This window comes from Onychomys torridus, chromosome 1 (genome assembly GCF_903995425.1).
Source record: "Onychomys torridus chromosome 1, mOncTor1.1, whole genome shotgun sequence".
In the NCBI taxonomy this organism is placed as follows: Eukaryota; Metazoa; Chordata; class Mammalia; order Rodentia; family Cricetidae; genus Onychomys; species Onychomys torridus.
The window spans coordinates 175644412-175666906 of record NC_050443.1 but is presented as its reverse complement, the minus strand read 5'-3'; the positions used below and the strand labels follow the sequence as shown (position 1 = coordinate 175666906).

General features: G+C 45.8%; 1 protein-coding gene across 3 annotated transcripts in view; it reads left to right on the top strand.

Annotated features, from left to right (window-relative positions):
- LOC118587085 (nebulin related anchoring protein) overlaps window positions 1-22495 on the top strand; it is a 75532-nt gene that overhangs the window by 31004 nt on the left and 22033 nt on the right. For 2 of the 3 annotated variants that reach the window (XM_036192729.1, XM_036192720.1), the window contains 14 exons: window positions 1137-1241; window positions 2271-2378; window positions 2613-2714; window positions 5378-5575; window positions 6063-6167; window positions 9818-9916; window positions 11405-11509; window positions 12542-12649; window positions 13719-14030; window positions 15282-15386; window positions 18243-18341; window positions 19899-20003; window positions 20705-20812; window positions 21346-21459. In XM_036192729.1, the coding sequence (XP_036048622.1) occupies window positions 1137-1241; window positions 2271-2378; window positions 2613-2714; window positions 5378-5575; window positions 6063-6167; window positions 9818-9916; window positions 11405-11509; window positions 12542-12649; window positions 13719-14030; window positions 15282-15386; window positions 18243-18341; window positions 19899-20003; window positions 20705-20812; window positions 21346-21459 (1773 nt within the window). The remainder of the gene's footprint in view (window positions 1-1136; window positions 1242-2270; window positions 2379-2612; window positions 2715-5377; window positions 5576-6062; window positions 6168-9817; window positions 9917-11404; window positions 11510-12541; window positions 12650-13718; window positions 14031-15281; window positions 15387-18242; window positions 18342-19898; window positions 20004-20704; window positions 20813-21345; window positions 21460-22495) is intronic. The other variant, XM_036192738.1, reaches the window with a different exon arrangement.

The window sequence follows — 22495 nt, the reverse complement described above, 5'->3', positions numbered from 1 at the left end:
TAACCCCAAGGATTTTACTTTTACTAATGCTGGAATATCTAATTACAGCCATGAAATGACACCCCTCCTTTCAAACTTTTTTATAGGGAATGTCAGTATATGCAAAAGTAGAGTACACTGGATTGAAGTCCCAAATACTAGCTTCCATAACTATCAACTCACAGCACATTCTGCTTCATCTATGTGCTTTCTATTTCCTTTCTCTATTATTCTGAAGGCATTCCAAGATATTACCTAGCTTCATCTATAAATATTTTAGTATGAATCTCTAAAAAGTAATAAAATATGTTTTATAATTTAATATAGCACACCAAAAAACTAATAATAATTCCAACTGTCACCAGTGTCCAAGGTCCAGGGTTAACTTTTGAGCAACACTCCTCACAGATGGTACTGAAGTCTTCCATCAGAAATCACATTTGCTGGGTGGTGATGGCACACGCCTTTAATCCCAGTATTCAGGAGGTGGAGGCAAGCAGATCTCTGTGAGTTCAAGGCTAGCCTGGTCTACAGAGTGAGTTCCAGGACAGCCAGAGCTACATAGAGAACTCCTGTCTTGGAAAAAAAGAAGAAAAAGAAGGAGAAGAAGGAGAAGAAGGAGGAGAAGAAGAAGAAGAAGAAGAAGAAGAAGAAGAAGAAGAAGAAGAAGAAGAAGAAGAAGAAGAAGAGAGAAGGAGGAGGAGGAAGAGGAGGAGGAGGAGGAGAAGGAGAAAAGAAAGAAATTACCTGCTTGTGTTGCTCTTTTGTGCATACACGATTTAAGGTGCATTTTTTTTTTTTTTTTGCAAATGTGCTTTGACAACTATACATTATCAATTATTACTACCTGTAATGCTGTTTTTGATTACTGGTGAGTGTCTATCCTGCGTATCGAAAACATTCAGCCCAGCAGCAAGTTAAAAACGTCTTGCAAACTCACAAACTTGAATGTGCCTGTGAGCTGTTTCATTTTTTATTTGACATCTTCAATCTGTTAAATAAACCATTCCCCTAAATTACAGGTTTTCTTGTAAAGGGGTGTTCTCAGACACTCCCTCTCGGCAATGGGAATCAGAGGAAGGTGGGAACAGAACACTCTCCCCAAGGCTTTCCTCCTGCTGTTCACAAACCTTGCAGACATATTTTAAACCACACAGGTTAATTACCGCGCTGACTATGAGAGAAACAAGCTGAACTACACATTGCCCCAGGATGCTCCTCAGCTGGTGAAGGCCAAGACCAATGCCAAACTATTCAGTGAGGTGAGAGAAAGGTGGAGGGGGCTCATGAATGTGGAAATGGTCCAACCAGCAGGGCCTACTCTCCTCCCAAGGAAGGCTCTTTTCCAGGGTGCTCATCACAGGATAATTTAGAATTTTGTCATCTTGACCCTTGGTCAGTCCCTGGGGATGAATTGTTATTAGCAATGCAATTCCTGTGTGAACACAAGTGTGTCATGTTAACATGAATACTCACCACCATTACTGCCACCGTCCTGGTGACTAACTGGTGACCTTGTGTGGAGGGATTGTAAGTTTCAAGAATCATCTTCATCTGATCAACAAAGGCACAGGGAGTTATGGGGTGGCTGTAACTGAGCCACTAGTCTAAATGGGATTTCTGGGGCAGACAAATTCAAAAGAGGGGCTGATGCTTTTTGCAAGACAGTTCTATGTTGAGGCAGAGGATATGTCGATAAAAATGTCATGTGTAGCATTAGCATAACTTGTGCTATTTGGTGGCATGGGTTTTGATATGAGACAGACCTGGATTTGGAAGTCACATTGACCCTTTTTATCTGTGTGACCCTAGCAAATATCTTCAACCTCTTGCACTTCTACTTGTGTAGAGATTTGTAGTTAGTGTCTGCAAAGCATTTAGGAAATGCCCACACATAGTAGCTGCTACCGGGCAGCATCAATATCCGGCATCTTGGCAGCCCCTCACCAGTTCAGGATTTTTCTTCATGCTCCACACCCCACTTGCTCTTCCAGCAGCCCAGAGAATGATAATATGCATTTTGCAATCTATTAGCCCCAGGTCAGAGAGGTAATTGCTCAAAGTCACAGGACCAGGCAAATGAGGGTTCTTTCTTTGTCCTGTCCCGTGTGAGTGGCACTAAGGATCAGTGAACTGTGTTAATGATTACTGTGACAGTCTTGACAATACCAGCCAGACTCTCCCGCCTGCCAACAATGGAGGAAACCAAGTTTGCTTTACAGAAAACTCCTCTGAACTTCTGGCAGACCGGTGGGCGGCAGCTCCCACTCACCTGTGTTTTTATTCGTCAGGTGAAGTACAAAGAAGGCTGGCAGAAAACCAAGGGGAGAGGGTTTGAAATGAAGCTGGACGCCATGTCTTTGTTGGCCGCCAAAGCCTCGGGGGAGCTTGCTAGCAATGTAAGTTCTTGTTAACTCAGACATGTGGAAGGAATGGTTCCAATGAGATGCCAGCTGCCTGCTGGAAAAATAATGACTGTTAACATTGTAAACATCACAACACTTTAATCTTCTTCTTGAGAAAGATGGGGGGCTTATCCCCTAAGAATTGTTCTCTTGGAACTCGTTACAGTCAGGGTTCCTTCTATGGCAGTTACTCTCTGGTTCATACTAGACTTTCTTCTTCCTCTCAAGATTAAATACAAAGAAGAATATGAAAAAACAAAAGGCAGAGCCCTGGGAACCACCGACTCCAAGCTACTGCATTCTCTGCAGGTGGCCAAGATGAACAGCGAGGTAAACCCCGCTCCCCGCCAGCTCCAAACTGATGGTTGTACTCCTGGGTGACTCTTGCCTCTGTGTTGACTTGCACCTGCAATGCTTTTCTTTCTGGGCTTATATGAGGAACTTTTTGACTTCCTTTATGACAAAGTCTAGTGTTCTTTAAAAGTGCATGAGGTGCATGGCCCGAGGATGGCAGCACCCACCTATCAAGGAATGTGGGTGCTCAAACACAGCTGTTTATGCCACAGATAGTTACTGCGGGTGAAATACTGCGCAAGACTCTGGAGCTATGAGAATGAACAGTTTGCAAGTTCCCCCTCACAGAACTTATCTCAGAAGGGAGAGTGTCTTAGTCCATTGTTCTGCTGTTAAGGCAGAGTGCTAGAGATGGCACTTTGTGAAGGAAGAGCGTTGTTTTCTCACATGATTCTGAAGGCTGGAAAGTACAAAGATGTGCAGCTGCATCTAGTACAGGTCTTGTTTTGCACAGGCTGAAAAAATGTAAAGAGGAACGAATGTATGTAAGAGAGAGCGAGCACAAGGTGGGCCCTGCTTTATATTAATAACAGCTTGTTCTCATGATAATGAATCCAATCCCACAAGAGGCTGCAATAGTATGTTCATGAGGACTCTGCCCCAAGCAACAAACACTTCTTCCTGGCCCTACCACCTGCCCCCCCCTCCACTAACACTGCCTACTGTTGAGGAATGAAAACCTCAGTATAACTTTCAGTGGGGGTGAATCATATCTAAGCATAGCAGGGGTTAAACAGTAAGCTTATAATTCATTGTGACAATGCTCTGGGTGAATCTTGCAGTCACAGCAGAGAGTGTTCAAAATATTTGCCAGGCAAATGGAGTATCCAAGGCTCCAACCAACTTGAATGTTGTTGTATGTAAATAATTGGAGATTGACACTGGTAAGTGTCACCTACAAAAGACCATGGTAGGCTGGTGGCAGACCCACTGGAAAAGAGAGCTTCTGAAAGAAACACCTGTGGTGTTCAGTCACATCTGCCCAGTGCAAAGCATGCACAGTGGACACATGAGCCCTGCGTTCCTGCTTTATCCTTCCCAACCAAAGGGTGAAGCCATGCAGCTCTGCTCAACAGCTAAGCATAATTACCTGACAGGCCCTTAAGAGACCATGAATTGCCAGGAGGTGGTGGCACACGCTTTTAATCCCAGCACTGGGGAGGCAGAGGCCAGTTCCAGAGCTAGTTCTAGGACAGCTAGGGCTGTTTATCACACAGAGAAACCTTGTCTCAACAAAAACAAAAACAAACAAACGAAAAGGAGAGACCATGGATTGAGTGAAGTGAGGGAGCTGGCACCCAAGTCTCCCACTGAGACACGTTATGGGACAGGCCTTGGGAAGGTCATGGTCACATGCACAAAGAGACAGTAAGAGTTAGAATTGAGCCTTGGCTTAAGTGGGCAACAAGTTGTTATATTTGAGTAGTTGTAACCCAAAACCATGTGGTAGTCAGTGGTAGTGGTAGAAGAGCAGAGTTAGACCCCAGAGCTCTTATTACCCTGCATTGTCTCCTCCTGCTGCTTACACTCTCTCCTCAACACATCACCAGCGTCACCACCATACTGCCACCACATCACTCCTACCTCTACCACCACACCATCACTGTCACCACCACCATCACCACCATCACCACCACCACCATCACCACCACCATCATCACCATCACCATCCCCACCACCACCACCATCACCACCACCATCATCACCATCACCATCACCACCACCACCACCATCATCACCACCACCATCACCACCATCACCACCACCACCATCACCACCACCATCATCACCATCACCACCATCATCACCACCACCACCATCATCACCATCACCACTGTCACCACCATCACCATCATCACCATCACCACCATCATCACCACCATCACCACCATCATCACCACCATCACCACCATCACCACTGTCACCATCACCACCATCACCACCACCACCACCACCATCACCACCATCCCTACCACCACCACCATCACCACCATCATCACCATCATCACCATCACCACTGTCACCACTATTGTAACTGACATCATGACCACCATCCCCACCACCATCAGTCACCATCATGGCTTCCATGGATACCACTGTTGCCATCCATCATCCTTACCACCGCCGCTGCCGACACCACCACCACCACCGTGTTCTCATCATGAATGTGTGTTCTTTACTTGTGATGGTCCCTATTCTAAGCACATTTCTGCCTCTATATTAATATTCATCACAACAGTTTCCTCAAGGAATGTGAGCCCCAAGGGAGGCAACTTAACTTTCCAGAGGCTGCCCGGCTGGCAAAGGGCAGCTCAGGTTTGCGTTAGGCTTGTTTGGCTCTGTAGCCCATACTTTGTTGTTTTGCCTCTGACAGCCTCTGCAGAAAGCATAGATGGTGTCCTCTCCTGCAATAGCCATGCACAGGACAAAGTTCGGTAAAAGACAGTCCTAGAGACAAGAGAGTAGGAAACAGCACCAGTATGACTTGGGTGACACTGACTTGGGGCCACCTTTCCAACAGACAGGTGGCCTCACCCAGAATGCCGAGTTTCTGAGAGCCTGAGAGGCTCTCCCACACTTTCATATAACTTCTGCAAGATCAGCCTTTAAACTATGACCCTTGTCTTGTTGCACTCAAGGTTGAATATAAGAAAGGGTTTGAAGAGAGTAAGACCCACTTTCACCTGCCTATGGACATGGTAAACCTCAGGCACGCTAAAAAGGCCCAAGCTCTCGCCAGTGACCTTGACTATAGGAAGAAACTGCATGAATATACTGTGCTGCCTGAAGACATGAAGACTCAGTGGGCCAAGAAAGCCTACGGGCTGCAGAGCGAGGTGAGTGTCCACCAGCCCCTGGCTCCTGGCACCCGTGCACCTTGCTGTGTACTCTCAGAGTTATCTGAGCCTGTTCCTGAGTCCATTGTATAATGCAGAGAACTAGGAAGCACTAGAGCTGCCCCAGGCGCACGGAGGAAGATGAGAGAAAGAGCCAGTCAGGATAGCAGAGACTCAGGATGGGGCGGGCTCAGAGCCTGGGGGAAAGTCAAGACTCCTGGAAATGACATGAGCCAAGGAGAAACATGTCGGCAATATTGGTCCAATGAGATGAGACCCTACTTTTGGTCAGTCCAAAGTGTTTCAGCACTAAGGTAGAATCTGCCCAAGGAGACCCAGTGTTTTTTACCTCCTAAAGAAAGACCTGCTGAGGATAAATGAGGGCGCAATTTTCTCGGAAGACAAATTTGGATTTCCTTGACTTTTCCATCAACTGGTCATGCCTCTCTGTGTGTCAGATGAGAGCTTGGTGACATTTCTCTTGTAGCTGCAGTACAAAGCTGACCTGGCATGGATGAAAGGGGTCGGGTGGCTGACTGACGGGAGTCTCAACCTAGAACAGGCCAAGAAGGCTGGACAGCTCGTCAGTGAGGTAACTTGAGTGTCTGTCCCTGGGCTCCAAATGATTCTCAGCCCCTGAGTCACCGAGCGCTGCTTCCCTCCAGTGTCCTCTTGTACCCCAGGGCTTTACTCCAAATGTGAATCAAAGGGAAGATACTTCTTCATGTCTGTACCTGAAATGTCCCTGAACCAACTCCCTACCCCCTTAAACTTCCTGTAGGAAGATTTTTGTTTGGTTTAGTTTTGATTTTTGTTTTCTTGACACAAGATCTCTTTATATAGCCCAAGCAGGCCCTGAACTCCAAATCCTCCTGTTTCTGCTTCCTGGGTGCTGGGATTACAGAATTGTGTCACCATGCCCAGCTCTGAGGAGCTATTTTTAAGAAGCTTATCAATTTATTTTAAGAAGCAGTCTATTTTAAATGGTTTTTAGAAACAAGGTTTCTCTGTATAGCCCTGGCTGTCCTGGAACTGGCTCTGTAGATCAGGCTGGCCTTGAACTCAGAGCTCTGCCTGCCTCTGACTCCAGAGTGCTGGGATTAAAGGTATGCACGACCACCACCCTACAAGTAGTCTTATCCAGAGAATTTAGTGTAGAAAGTGTAGCATAGTATATAGATAGAGCAATTGAAAACCTGAAAAACTCAAAATGCTCCAAAATTCCCAACAATTTGAATAGGAAATCACAAAGTCACATCATGACATTTTGTATTATACTTTAAATTATTGAAAATATTGCATGGAATTGCCTTGAAGTTACAGCTATCATAAGGTATATATGTAACACAAATGAGTCTAAATTGGAGTCTTATCCCCCAAAATATCTCATTTTATACAAATACCTCCCCAAACCAACCAATAGGGATAAAAGTCCCCTGAAATCTTAAAAAAAAAAAAAAAAAAAAAAAAACAAAAAAAAACCCCTTCTAATCCCAAGAAGTCAACCTGGGATGTCTTTCTGACAGATATAACATGGGACTCAGAGTCTGGCATTTGTAGTAGATGTCTGCCACAGTCTCTGGAGACTTGGGCAGAGTCACTACACTTGTGGACTCTCTTCTCATGTGAAAATGAGAAGGCTGAGTAGAGACATGTCCAGGCACATGGTCTAAGCCTGTGCATTTGTTTGTGACTTGGGGAGCTGTTTTGGCAGCAAGCAGAGAGGGACTTTGGAAGGACATTTCATGTGGAAGTGTGACTATGTCAGGAACTTTATTTGGAATCTTCGAGGAAATTATTGCTTCTGGGCCAGGAGGGCTGAGTCAGCACATTGCAAAGAGATGAAAAAGCCACTGTTTATAGACATAATAATTCAGTCACTGGTGAGGTTGATTGACCACTTTGAGATGTTGGTTCATGGTGCAATGTGTTGGTCACTACTGTCCTCTATGATGCTGCGGTGACCCTGTTATCTTTCCCATCATCCCATCTTATACAGGGGAAATAAACTTATGTCACTTTTCCTACTCACAAGCAGAACTACTTAGACCTCAGTACTCAGTATTTTTCATGTGACTCAGTGACTCCTTGGTAATATCTCATCCCCAAACACATGCTTTGTTATTTATTTTCATTTTTCTACTTTACTTACTCTCAAAGATATATTTCATCTTAAAATATGTAGATAGGAAAACAGCAGGAAAAGAACAGGACCAGCTGGGCTCTCATATCTCCCTCCTTCAAGACCTACTGAGATTTAGGCAGAACAAGGACACCATCTTGGATCAGGGTGCAGTGTGAAGAGGGTCCAGGAAGTTGTCCTTTCAGCCTCAGAGATGTGGGTGACTACCTCACTTCCTGTATTGGCTACTACATTTTAAGCTTTTGAGAGGCAGTTTTTTGTTTTTGTTTTTGTTTTTGTTTTTTTCAAATCTTGTTTACTGATTTTTGGTGTGTTAGAGTAATAGAATGCACTCTTAGCTCCAAAGTAAGTACTTAGGATTTGACTGGGGCCTGCACTATGGTGACTGGGAATTTCCAGAGACAAAAGAGTCATGTGGCTTCCCTCAATTACTTGGCAAGTGAGCTCTCCCATCCAACACAGGAACTAGGGAGGAAAGTCAACAGTCTCTTAGAATATTGTCTCCAGAATTTGTTTAAGACAAGAAGGATTTATTTACCTTAGGGTTTGATGGCCCAGTCTGTCATGGTGGGGAAGGCATGGTGGCTGGGGCAGGAGGCAGCTGGTCACATGATACCCACAGTCAGGAAGTACAAAGAGATGGATGCTGATATTCAGTTCTTTTATTATTCTAATGATGATGATGGTGGTGGTGGTGGTGGTGATGGTGATGATGATGTCTGGATCCTTAGTTTCTGGGATGATGCCATCTATATTCAGGGTGTACCTTCCCACTCCAGTTGGACCCATCTAGAAATACCCAGAATAGCACACCCAGAGGCTATCTACACTACATTCCAATTCTACATCCCAGCAGGTTGAAATGAAGATTAAGCATCTCACCTGAGTTGGGGGAGGGTATATGATTTCTTCTGAACCGGAGGCTAATGCTTGTAGTAAGCCTTCTCTTACATCTGTGTTTTCCTCTTAAAAGAAGGGAATTTGAGGTGTCCAATATTCCCATCACTGTTTGGTCCTCAAAATGCTGCTTCTGCTAATGTCAGTAGAAGTTCTGGGGCTCCAGCTTGTGAGCTCCCTGCACTGTTGCTCCAACAAGCCATCCACAGAGGCTGCCTTTCTCATCCATTTTGGCAATTCCAGTGGAAAAGGCAGAGGAAACAATCCTCAGAAAAGACAAGAAGTCCCTGTGGGGAGACAGAATTAGCACATTTGAAAGTTTGCCAATTAGCTACTGGCTGTGGAACAAAGACAGACCTCAGAGAGACAGAATGACATGTGACCTCTGACCTTCCACCTGTGGCTTTGGTGTTCCTCTTTCATTAGTTCCTTGGATAGTCATGGGGACACCATGGGCAGTGGTCATGGAGTGGCACCAGCCTTGTGTGCCATGCGCTTGGGTCACATGGAAAGGATGGCGTTGAAGCATCTGCTGCACCTCAGGGTGACAAAGCTTCCGTCCCTGTTACCACTGTGCCGCTGAAGGAAGAGGGCCTTGGGTCTGTTAAGTGGTATGCCAAGTGAGGGAACTGGAAAAGGGTGGAGGTGAGAGTTGAATCTGCCTGTATAGTTTTAACCACGTTTGCTCCACTTCCCCCTCTAAAGACAGACCTTGATTTGGGAGATGGAAATACCCCACTATACACAGTGCAATGCAGGGTTTGCTAAGATGCACCAAAGTTCTCATCCGTCACCACAACAAAAACAGACTCATGTGAAGCAGAGGCAGAAGGAGACTTGAAGCTTCCTGACCTGCCAGTGTAGTGTAGGAAAGCTCCAAGTTCAGTGAGAGACCCTGCCTCAAAGAGTAAGGTGGAGAGAGGTGGGGGAAGACACCCAAGATTGACCTCTGACCTCTACATGCATATACGCTCACACATATATGTACACTCTTGTATAGATACACACACACACACACACACACACATATGAGAAAAGACAACCTCACCACAATAGGCTGTGAGGCTCTGTTTTAGGACCTGCAAGAATGCCCCTTCCCCCAAGCTCAAGCCGTAAAAAGTACAAAACTGTGTGTGCATGTGTATATCGTGGAAGGGGGTAACCCTGTCTAATGCTATGGGGTACCTTTTCTTTGGAACTAGAAAAACTACCGGCAGAGGGTTGATGAGCTAAAGTTCACCAGTGTGGCTGACAGCTCCCAGATGGAGCATGCTAAGAAGAGCCAGGAGCTGCAGAGTGGGGTGAGTCCTGGGTGGCCCTCTGGATGCCACCAGGTTGCTGTGTCATGGGCCTGGGATCTCTGGAGACACCCTCAGGAGGCTGGACCTGGTGTGCCTCAAGCCTACATCTGCAGATGGGTCACTGGCCTCCCTGTTAGGCACACCCTGCTTCTCCGACAGTCACCGAGATAGACTGACACTCGACCTCTTTTGCCGCCTGCATTTCTAATGCCCCTTCTTGTTTCTCTCTCTTCTGCCCTTTATCCAAGACTGTAATTCTGGGTTAACAGAGAATTACGTTGGAGGAGGATTTGCTTTTGGCTGTGTGTCAGTTGAGTTCCCATAAGGGAGGCACAGCTTGAGGCGCCATTTGTATGGTGTGCAGACTGCTGTCCAGTCTGGAACTGGCCCACTGATAGCCACAGTCTGTCTGCTCTTCCTAGCTTTCCTTCCCACGGGCCCAGCAGATGCTGCACCCCTCAATCCCCACCCCACCAGAAGAACTGTCAGAGGCAGGGAAAGCCATTGCTTACACACACAACTTGAGGGAAGGGAGAAAGGAGGAGAGAAATTGAGGTCTTTTTCCATGGAGAAGCTGGCCTGGTCACTGCCCACTTCCTGGGGTCAGTTCCTCCCCGAGCGAGCAGGCGGGGTGATCATGGAGAGGGAGTGTGCTTCCTGCCCAGCCTACTTTGAAGTCCTCTGGGTGGGGATGTAATCTTTGATGTTCACAGGGGAATGTAGATAGTAATAGATTTGGGAGGCCAATGGTGATTCTAGGATAAGATGTGGAAACGGAAAACTTGGAGGATGTTTACGTTGGTCTCTGCCCCTAAACACTTTTTTCCTGTTTTGTCTCTTAATGTCTGTCCTGGTTTTATGTATTTGGTTTTCTGTATGTTTTTTGTTTTTTGAGATGGGTATCTTACTCTACAGCCCAGGCTGGCCTTGAACCCTCAGCACTCCTCTGTTTCAGCGTTCCTAGTGCTAGAATTAAGGTAGAAGCATGCATTTCCTTTAACTGACTTATACTATTTCTACTTAGTTATGAGGTACAATATTATAATCTGATACACAAATGCAATGTATAGTGATCAAATCAGGGTAATTAGCATTTCTGTGTGATTTCTATTACAAGAACTTTCATGTTCTTGGTATTTCTCTTATGAGTTTAAATTAATTGCTATGGACCATGGGTGGTCTACATATGTGTATATACAAATATATGTGTACATATATGTGCTATATAACAGAAATACCTCCCAACAGCTGTATTTTTGTACCCATCATGCACCCCTCTCTATTCCTAGCTCCTGTTCCCCTTCTTGCCTTTATTTGCTACTTTTATGAGGTCAACGTTTTCAGTCTCCACAGACAAGTGACGTCATGTGGTCTTTGTCTGTGCCTGACTTACTGTATTTACCTCAATGTCCTTGATTCCATCTATGTGGCTCCAGTTGTGTTGCGTGCCCCACCTTTCCCCTCGCCAACCCTGCTCTCTCTCATCAGGTAGCTTACAAAGCCGGCAATGAGCAGTCTGTCCATCAGTACACCATCAGCAAAGATGAGCCTTTCTTCTTGCAAGCCCGGGCCAACGCTGCTCAACTCAGTGAGGTACCGCAGTAGGAGTGGGCAGATGTGGGCTGTGCTCTCCTGTGTCTCTATAGTCACCTGGTCATCAAACTACCAGCTACATTGGTAGCGTCTGGTTCAACTATAGTATATCTGGCCATTCCAGCAGATCTGGTTCCTGACCAATGCTTTCGGGAAGAGGAAAATGACCGTCCTAGCAATGGCTGGCAGGGGTCTTAAGTTACTGAATAGATCATGGTGGGTGAAAGACTGGTTATTCTAAGAGTTGGAGCCCAGTGGTGGCAGATGGACTCCCAGCTGTTGACTGCAAACCTTGGTCCTGAGTGTTACCTCTTACTAGGTGTGTAACCATAGGCCAAATCTTTACTCTCGGATGTCCATTAGTAAAGTGAGGCTAATCCCAGCCTTTGCTTACAGGGTGGTCATGAGACTTCAACAAGTGTATATGCATGATGTTTTTCAGAAGTGTGCACGGTCATGGCTCCCTGATGTGACAGTGGTTGATCCTCCTGTTCCTCTGTACCTAGTCTTGGCTCTCTATACACAATGTTCCCAAGTCCCTGTAGTCCTGACCTGGGACTAGGCAAGAAGGAGAAACAGAAGGAGGGACAGAGGCTGAACTGATTCCCTTCCTGAAAGGAAGACAGGCCTTCCAGAAGAAAGACCTTAAAATCTGGAGGCAGGGGTTTAGGATGGGAGGGACAGAGAAAGGCCCCAGGAGCTGGAGGCTGGAGGTGGGGCAGTGCAGGAGAGAGTCCTGCTGAGACTGTGGCTGAGTCCTAGACCCAGAGAACATACCTTCCAATGCTGTGCTGTGGGATGTTGCTGCATCTGAGATGTTTGTGGAACTTCTGTTTGTGAAGCTTTCTGAGGTTTAATCCTTGCTTCTTCCGATGGAAGTGCTATGTGCTAAAGGCCTGCAGGCAGGACAAAGTCCAGCCGGGTTCTCAGGTTAGGGAAGGATGCCATTACTGTTGCTTTTTAGAAAGGTTTTCACAGAGTCTAGAGGAACCGTCTCACTAGGATAACTGCTGCTTTCCTGCATCTCCCCAGACACTGTACAAGAGCAGCTGGGAAAGGCAGAAGGCAAAAGGGTTTGAGCTGAGACTCGACTCCTTGACATTCCTGATGGCCAAAGCTAGGAGAGACCTGGCCAGTGAGGTGAGTCCCTCAGTCACACACATGCACATAGGCATATGCATACTCACACCAAACCTTAAAAAAGAATATAAAAACGGACTGAGTGAAGTTACTGAATAGATCATGGTGGGTGGAAGACTGGTTATTCTGAGTTGGAGCCCAGTGGTGGCAGAGGGCATAATAGACAAGAATTATGAAAGAAGACACAATTGTTTTTCTAGTTTCTACTATGGATTTGTTTGTTTGTTTCAGTGATGGATATATGAATAAAATATATTTGGTACTGAAAACATAAAGTTTAATACAAAGCTCCACAGCTTCTATTTCAAATGCCTGCTCTAACTATATAGGAGTACATTGAGCTGTATAGGCTTTGGATCTGGATGTTTTGGTGTGTGATATTTTTACTTAATTGCAAGTTATTTTTATAATAAAGTTTAGAAAAATAAAAAAATAAACCAAAGCAACACACACACACACACACATACACACACACACACACACACACACACACACACACACACACACACGAGAGAGAGAGAGAGAGAGAGAGAGAGAGAGAGAGAGAGAGAGAGAGAGAGAGAGATGATTTTAAAATGGGGCTGGGGACATGGCTTTGCAGTTAAGAGCACTGGCTGCTCTTCCAGAAGACCTGGGTTCAATTCCCAGCACTCACATGGCAACCCACAACCATCTGTAATTCTAGTTTCTGAGGGCCAGATGCCTTCTTCTGGCCTCTGGGAGCTCTGCATGCCTGTGATGCATAAATGTCTATGCAGGCAAAACAGCCATAAACATAAAATAAAAATAAACAAGTCTTTAAAAGTACAAAAAATTAAGAAGAAATTAAGAGCATGAAGCCTCAAGCAGAGAGAGAAGAGAGGAGGTCTCACAGACATGTGGTGTCAGCCTGTTGTGGCATTTAGCATCAGTGTGATATTTCATTTATCAGTTTGGTTAGAGGAAGTGCATCAGTTGTCTAATAGGACTCTATCAGATGGCTTTGGGTTAACCCTCATGCCCATGGTTAGAAGCCTCCCGGCATCTGGAGGAGACTGATCCATGTTCCTGCTGTGTGGTTTACATTTAGGTGAAGTACAAGGAGGATTATGAAAAGTCCAGAGGGAAACTCATCGGAGCACAAAGTGCACAGGGAGACTCAAGGATGAGCCACTCTCTGCAGATGTCTAAGCTACAGAGTGAACTGGAGTACAAGAAGGGCTTTGAGGATGCCAAGTGTCAGTATCATGCCTCCCTCGACATGCTCCATCTTGCCCATGCCCGCCAGGCACAGCACTTAGCCACAGACATAGGCTACAGGACAGCGTCACACTACTTCACAGCTCTGCCCACAGATATGAAGGTGGAGTGGGCCAAGAAGGCCTATGGCTTGCAGAGTGATGTAAGTTCTGAGTATACACACACTCATGTGTGCACATGTGTGTGCAGTGTGTGTGTGTGTGTGTGTGTGTGTGTGTGTGTGTGTGTGTGTTTGGTGTGTTAGTCTATTCTGGGTTTTGTTGTTGTTGCTTTTGAAATCTTTGTCTCATCAGATCCTTTGGGGTAACAATTCATACTCCTGGGGTAAATATTTATGCATCCCTCAGGGGAAATGCTCTTACTTCTTCCTGGTTAACTGCTCATCCAATGCTGACTTGAAGTTGTGTACCAATAGCCAGAGAGTCAGAGCTACTTTTTTGGAATTTTGATTGACATATGTTTTAGGTTTCTCTTTGATGCTGGAGTTGAATACATTGGTGTCATCCCTAGCTATGGTCAACTATGAGAGTGTCACTGACATCTCATCCCAGCTCTAATGGTCCCCATTCTTTGAATGACCAGCTTGCAGATCTTCAACAGCCCCTTCTCCTTCCTCCTTGTACCCCTTGCCCGGTTCTGCCTTCTCTCTGGATTTGTGTGATTCTTGGAAAAAAATATGTGTGAGTGGGTCAGCTATGGCCACGCTGTTATACACAGCGCTCTCTCTCTCTCTCTCTCTCTCTCTCTCTCTCTCTCTCTCTCTCTCTCTCTCTCTCTCCCCCCCTCTCTCTCTCTCTGTGTATGTGTGAGAGAGGGACAGAGACACAGAGAGATGCTAGGGTGGTTTTAGGGAAAAGTTTCCATTTAAATAATTTCATTAAAACTATTCATTCACAGCTAGTGAAGGGATGAGAACTCTCCCCCATGCCCAATGGTGACGGGAGGAAGGAGTTGGCACTGTGGGAAGACCCAGGTTTTATGAGAGTCTCTCTCTCTCTCTCCTACTTGGGTTCTGTTGTAGGCAGCCACTGTCTTCTCCCTGTGTGCCATTCTAAACAAGAAAAGTGGTACAGCAGACGGTGAGGATGCTTTTGTCTGGAGGGAAGACATGTGTCCCTAATGAGGGCCCAGGTTGACTAAGCACCCTCCATGTACCCCAAGGAGTGTTGGGTAGGGCCCAAAGCCACTGTCCACAGGGAGACCTCTGATTAAAGGGGGCACTGCTTTGTGTATTTGGGGGCCTCACCCATGGCTCTTCAGAAACAGGTAAGACAAAGTGACATTTAATTTGACTCAGCTGGCACCGAGGGCACATTGGGAACTGTTAACAGCCCTTTAAACGTCTGTGCAGTGACAGTGGCCTGCCTTTCTCTCTTTCTTTCTCCTTTGTCAGAACCAATACAGGGCAGATGTGAAGTGGATGAAAGGCACAGGCTGGGTCGCCACCGGGTCATTAAATGTGGAGCAGGCGAAGAAGGCAGGAGAACTCATTAGTGAGGTGAGATTTCCTGACAGTGTGTGTGATGGGGCTTGGCTGCATTAGGCGTGCAGCGTTTCTGTATAAAATTAAAATAATTTCCACTCAAAAGGCAAAGCTACATGAAAGGCCTCCAAACCCGGACTAAGGCTGGTAATTAGAGAGAAGCCACATACCAAACACATACCAGTAGGGGCCCATGGAGTCCCAGCAAAAACAAAGTGGGTGACAAGTGATATTATGTATAATAATGACAACCAAACAGAGCTCAATTGCTGCCCACCCCTTACCTTTTTAACGAAGCGGCACCAGAGAGATGATAAAAAGATACGTTGGTGGCACCCGACAGCCCCTTCATAACTTCACGCTCGTTTCCCCCTCTGCTGCCACAGTGTAAACAGTTGTGAATATTCACAATTTTGCTGTCTGACACAGTGACATAGTTGGTTCTTTCTTGTGGGAGGGACGTATCTCTTCTGCTGTTTTTAAATCTCACTTTTGTCCATGTCCTCAAGGCAATTCTGTTTATGAGAAGAGCCTTTCACCCACGTCTCTGGGCAGCCTCACTGAGTGGCAGTTTTAAAGACTGTGAGGGCAGGGCAAGAGTCTGCCTCGATGCCGTTGACATGTTGTCTTTCTGATGGTGTGCTCCATCTTAGAGGATGCTCAGGAGCATCTCTCTGGCCTCTCGATGTCAGAATCACTCTCTGCCAGTGGTGGCGACCTGAGAGGTTGCAGACATTGGCAGATGCCTTCTGGGGGGGGCGGAATTGCTGCTGCACAGAGCACCTCTGAGAGCTGTGGCTTGAAGCTCAAGCTTGTCGGGGGACCAACACCATTAGACTCTCCAAATTGCCCCTCACTGTGCCTGTTGGGAAGGGCTGTATCTGGAAGCAAGTGAGCATTTCATGGACTTTAGGGTAGACTGGTCTTTCTGGAACTTTCTGACCAGGAAGGAGCCCTTAGTGTGCATAACCCTGGAAGACTTTAGTTTTGACAGTAAGGCTCCTGGGATGATGTTTAAAGAGAGATTCTCATTGATGCATAGTCAGTGCAGAATGACAGCCATGTTGGCTTTGCAACGCCCTTGCCCAGTTTTGCAGTTTCCTGAGGGACTGCATTCTAGTCACCTTACATGTTAGAGGAAACTGCAAAACTTGCCTTGTTCCCACTGACTCAATTTTCAGAAACCTTACTCAACACTTAAGACTCAAAGAACCTGAGACCTCCGCATGGTCCATGTTGCCCTATGTTTAGTTAGAGAAAGGACCTCTCAGGAGCTCGAAAATGAAAAACTATGGGAGCAAACGCCATCCCATGGCATCGAGTCCTTTCTTAAGGGAGGACCTTCATTCCCTGCAGACCAATCCATGCACAGTTTAGACTTCCAGATGGTTCCTTTCTGCGTCTAAGTCTGGCACCAAAGAACTGCAGAGGGAGTCATTTGCCCCACAGTGAAAGAACTTTGCCACACCACTTTCCCCATTTTACAAACTTTCTCAAGAAATTTGCTCGTTTTCTTAACATCTTTCTTCAGACCAGATATTTTTTTAACAACTTTCCCTAACTATTTGATGTTTCTAGGTTCCTGTCAAATTGGGCTGATTAACTTTCAGAGAGAATACCAGACACTGTGGAAAAAGCCACAAATGTATATGGACATGCTCACACATACATACACACATGTATACATGCATTCCACTCACACACACACATATTTATACATGTATACATGCACTCATGTATATATGCACACACATGCATTTACACATGTATAAATGAATTCACACATACATACACATGTATACATGCATTTACACATATACATGTATACATGCATTCACACACACACACACACACAGGCATATGCACCCCTGTGGTGTAGAGCAGGAGTCATTAAAACTATTCTGTGAAGCCCCAACTTTGCAGGTTACATAGTCTTGTCACAACTAGCTGAAGATGATTATAAACAATATAATCAATATGTCAGCAAATGCACATGACTGTGTTACAGTAAGATGTCATTTGCAGAACAGAGGTAGCTGGCCAGAGTTAGCCGTGTGCAACATAGAACAGTATGTACAAAGCCAAGCAGACAAATGGGCAGGTGTCTAGAAAATAACATGATTTGGGGAAAACTAAACCCCACAATATCATTACAATTATAATATTTCAGGCTCTGAAAAATGATTAAAAGAAAAGGGAATGAACTTAATTGTGTTATCCAGAGTTCTCCAAAATGAGCCATCTAGATTTTTGCCAGCATTTATGTTTTCTGTTGCTTTGTGTTTTGCTTAATACATATCTTCCATGTTTTCCAAATGCTCTGACAACTCCTTTCGATGATGATGATGGTATCCTGTTCCTTATTGTAATATCTTTGAGAATTACCACGCATGTTAAAGGAACCTTGGTCTAAAGTAACTACACCCTGCATGTTAAATGTGGGTTTTGGCTGTGATAATGCCTGCTAAGTCCTTTGGGGGAAAGAAACAGAAAGCTTCAATCAGTAAATGTAACGGGAAAGGCACTTTCTTGCCAAACTAAGATATGTAAACAACTGCAACACAGCATTTGAAGCCTCTGGAAAGAATGACTTTGGAAGTGTGTACCCTACAGTATTTTACTGGTGTAATCTAATTTTGAGATGTTGTCTTTGCACTGGGTAGAAATACTTTAATGTTAATTGACATGAGGTTATTCTTAAATTGAAACAAATATTAACCTGAAGGTACCTAGGATATAAAGATGGAGGAAGCCGAATAATAATTATGTTCACAAATTCACTCTAATCTCAAGCAACCTGTGATTTTCTCTTTCAAATGGCATGAAAGAGCAGCACAAAATTCACAGCTTTGATCTTTTCCTGCTCAACAGAAGAAGTACCGTCAGCATCCAGATGCTTTGAAGTTTACCAGTATTAAAGACACTCCGGAGATGGTCCAGGCCAGGATTAGTTATACCCAAGCAGTGGATGTAAGTGATAATGTATATACATTATGACTCCGAGAGTGGGCTCTCTTTCAGCGGTGTGATTGAAGCGGAGGGGATCTCGGGCCTGCTCCTTCTGTCGTCCAGAGGATGAAGGGTCCCCTTGTCTTTTATGAAGCTCCCCTCGGCAGGGTTGCTTCCTCATTAGGATGCAAATGGGGCGTTCCTGGACTCAGCATGCCAAGTGGGGCTCTGCACCCCACTGCCCCCATGCCTCCTTTCTTGCATTCGCATAGCTTGCAGATTTGTGGCCACAGGGCCTTCCCCCCCCCCTTTCCTTTTGTTCCAAATGTTGTTTTCAGAGTTAGAACTTTGAGTAAAATTCTGTCTAATTGGAATGAGGAAGCCGTGCTTGGGGCTCTTTGGGATCTGAGGGCAGGGATTGACAGTGTGTTCTCATTTTCCCAAGCTTTTAAAAAAAATGATTTGAGTCTGATTGTGGATATTAGCCTGACTTCAAGCTACTTCCCATATCCTGCATATTTCAGGAAACCAAGATTTGACCTAATGCTCAGTTCACTAGTGACTAAATGGAACATTGAGGTCTTAAAAAGGCTCCCCTAAACACAGGAGTTAATTGGCTGCTATTACTGAGCAAAGTCTGCAGATCTGTGAGTAAGACAGACTTGGCTTTGAAATATCTTAAAGTATCCAACTTCTGACACACAAAAATATTTATAAACCTTGGGGATCCATCTTTCAAAATTCCCTCTATGGTTTTATAGGAAATTCGGGTTGTGTCTTTCTGCAGGCATCCAAAAAAGGGCCTGGGTACTCTTCAGGCTGTGAGGTGGCATGAGTCCCGTACTTTGGTTTAGGAAATGATTTCTTGTTTACCTGCTCATTAGAATCTCATTGCATTTCTTGAAGAAGAAAAACACTTGCTGTGTCCTCACCCTAACCAACTCTAGGGGGCGCTGCTGTGATATGTAGAACATTGGACATGTCTGATGGGTGTTGGGATGGAAATACACGATTTAGAAATTTTCTTATGGTATGCTAACTCTGTATGCCATCTAGCAAACTGGTAGGCTACCTGAAGCTCACTCCAAGTTCTGGGAAAGGAAACCTGAACTTACTAGAGGGATATTGATTAGGTCAGGGACCCTAGATGTGGGGAAGGAAAGAAGATAGAGATGGGCTTGGGAAGCCTCCCCGGCAGAATGGTCATTGCCAGTGCACCTTCTGGGACCCTAGTCCCTATTGCATAGCTTGAGGTGACTAGCCATGGGAGTCAAGAGTGGCCAGACCTCATTTTCCCCAGTTGACGTTTGTCTCAGCGGTGCTTAAGAGTGTAGCATTGGTGGCTGGGGAAGTTTCCATTTGTCATGCTCTGAGTTGGAAAGCCGAGCTGAGGAGAGAGTAACATGAGTGTCACTGTGCCAGCCGTGAGAAATCTGTGTGGAGGCAGGGTGCCATGATCAGGTTTCTATGATGATACAGCCGCTGCAGGCCCTCTGTATCCTGGAATACACCGTGGCTGCTGGCTGGCTGCATGGGGGAGGCTCAGGGTGTAATGCAAAGTCCTCTCTCGACCCACAGAGGTTGTATAGGGAGCAAGGAGAAAACATAAAGCACCACTACACACAGACTGTGGACTTGCCTGAAGTCCTGCTGGCCAAGCTGAACGCCATGAACATCAGTGAGGTGAAACTTCTGGAGCGATACTGGGTTCAGAGACAGGAGGGTGGGGTGCCTTCATGGGCATGCATGGTGCCCTGCACTTCACTGTGTTGACATTTATGACTTCTCTGAACAAGGGGATCCACACTTGTGTTTGCACTGGGCCCTGTGAATCACATAGCTGGTCCTGTGCACGACCCAAGCTCACTGGGAAGACTGAAACAGGAGAAGTGCCCGCCTTCCTGCTAAGGCCTTTGTAGACAGGAGCTGAAATGCAGAAGCATCTCAGGAAAGCTCAGTGTAGCTGGTGGCTGTGCCCAGGACACATTGGAGGGCTTAAACTCTTCCTGCTCTGTAGTTTCTATAAGAACCCTTCTCCTGTCATTCCTGGTCTTCAGTCGAGGCATTTGGCTATTCCCTAACTTGTATAATGAGCTATATAAACACACCCTTATGCCTTCTTAACCCAATGAGCTTGCTGCTCGGTAAGATCTAGGTCTATCAGACTCTAAAGCCTTTGCTTTTAACCAGCTCCCTCTATGGCTTTACCTGCCAAGGGTGGGTAGGAGGCGGGAGCTGACTCTTGGATATTCCAATCTAAGCCCCAGTGGTATCTAACCCCCAGATGGGGCTGCGGAGGGGGGGGGACCCACTGCAAACTAGATTCCTGTTGGAGAAAAACAGAATTTAGGAGACCATCAGATTTGTGCTTGTCTCCCTGCTAGTCACGCTATAAGGAATCCTGGAGCCGACTTCGGGATGGTGGATACAAGCTGAGGGTGGATGCCCTTCCGTTCCAGGCAGCAAAGGCGTCGGGTGAAATTATAAGTGATGTGAGCATCCAATCCTGTGACAACTCTAATCTAAACCTGTTTGCAGTTCTTTTACCTCTAACTCTTGCCTTCTTTTGCCTGTGGATATAATATCCTCTCCTGTCCAAACTGACTGTGTTAGGGCAACCTGATAATGACCAGTGTGAGAGAGTGCATCTTACACAAAACATTCCCCAGCCTAGGGCACAGAGCCAAATGCCCGACTGTAAACATGGAACCCAGGCAGATGAAATGCACCCTCCACCAAGAGTTTTCATAAAGCCGGCCTGTGAAGAGCCCGCTAACAATGGCTGCACCTTCTCCCAGCTTGGGCCGCCCAAGTGCTAACGCTTCTGCCATTTCAAATAGGAGCCCTTTAGTCATTGGGAGTCTTGCATATGAAAGAATAGACTTTTTGACAACTCCTGCGCGCTTCCTTTTAACTCACCCAGTTACTGTCAAAAGAACAAAACATTTTCGCCCAATACCCACCTCTCCCATTCTGTGTCCCTTGTCCCTGAGCCGTCGCTCTCTCCTGCTCTCTTTCCCTTTAGTACAAATACAAAGAAGCATTTGAGAGAATGAAAGGACAGATGCTTGGCTCCCGGGGCTTGGAAGATGACCTCAGCCTCGCACATGCAGTACACGCGACCTCGCTGCAGAGTGGCGTAAGTGGGAGGAGATGGAGGGAGCTGTGGGCCCACCTGACAATGCTCCTGGCACGGCCAGCTCAGGTTGCCAGCCTCTTGGAAGTGGGTGATGCTTCTGTTGCTGATTTGCTGTGTAGAGTTATGAAATCACTCCTGGGTCTCAGCTTCTTTCACCATAAAATGAGGTTGGATTTGTACGGCTCCTTGTTCCTTTCTGGGATGGGCATTCTTGGATTTGGATTTAGGTGGTGTATGGGATGTTTGGCCTGCAGAGATTGTGTGTGTGTGTGTGTGTGTGTGTGTGTGTGTGTGTGTGTTTTACAGAGAATTCTTGCAAATGTTTAGAAATGGAAAAAAGATTTCTATGAGAAGTTCTAGATTGCATGTTAGTAGGTAGACTGGATTCCTGAAGGCTACAGTCAGTTCAAGTGGCTCACAGTGGAGATGTGGAGATGGAGTATGTACTTGCCCAGATTTTCTCACATGCATGCACGCACGCACACACACACACACACACACACACACACATACACACACACACACTCACGTACACACACACACACACACACACATACATACACACACACACACTCACGTACACACACACACATACACACTCATGTACACACACACACAGACACACAGACGCACACACACAGACACACACACACAAACACACACACGCATGCATACATGCATGCGGGCACACACACCACTTCATTCTTATTTGTGCTCACATAAATGTAGGCACCTGGTTTGCTACCCTCCTCTGACAATTAATGTGGTCCTGTGGACTCTGGTACACACATGTAGATACAACACTTGCGCATGTGTGAGGGACAAATGTTAGGGTGAAAGCTGTGCCCAACAAGTTATGGAGGTCTAGCCTATGCCTTATCTCATTTAACTACCAGGATCTCCACTTTATATTCATTCTGGCTTATTGATAAGGAGATCAGGACTGAATGGTTCAGTCCCTTGCTCAGAGTCAGCTAGAAAGAGGCAGGCTCCAGCATAGAGGCCATGCAGCGCGCTCTCTCTCCCCACCTTTCTC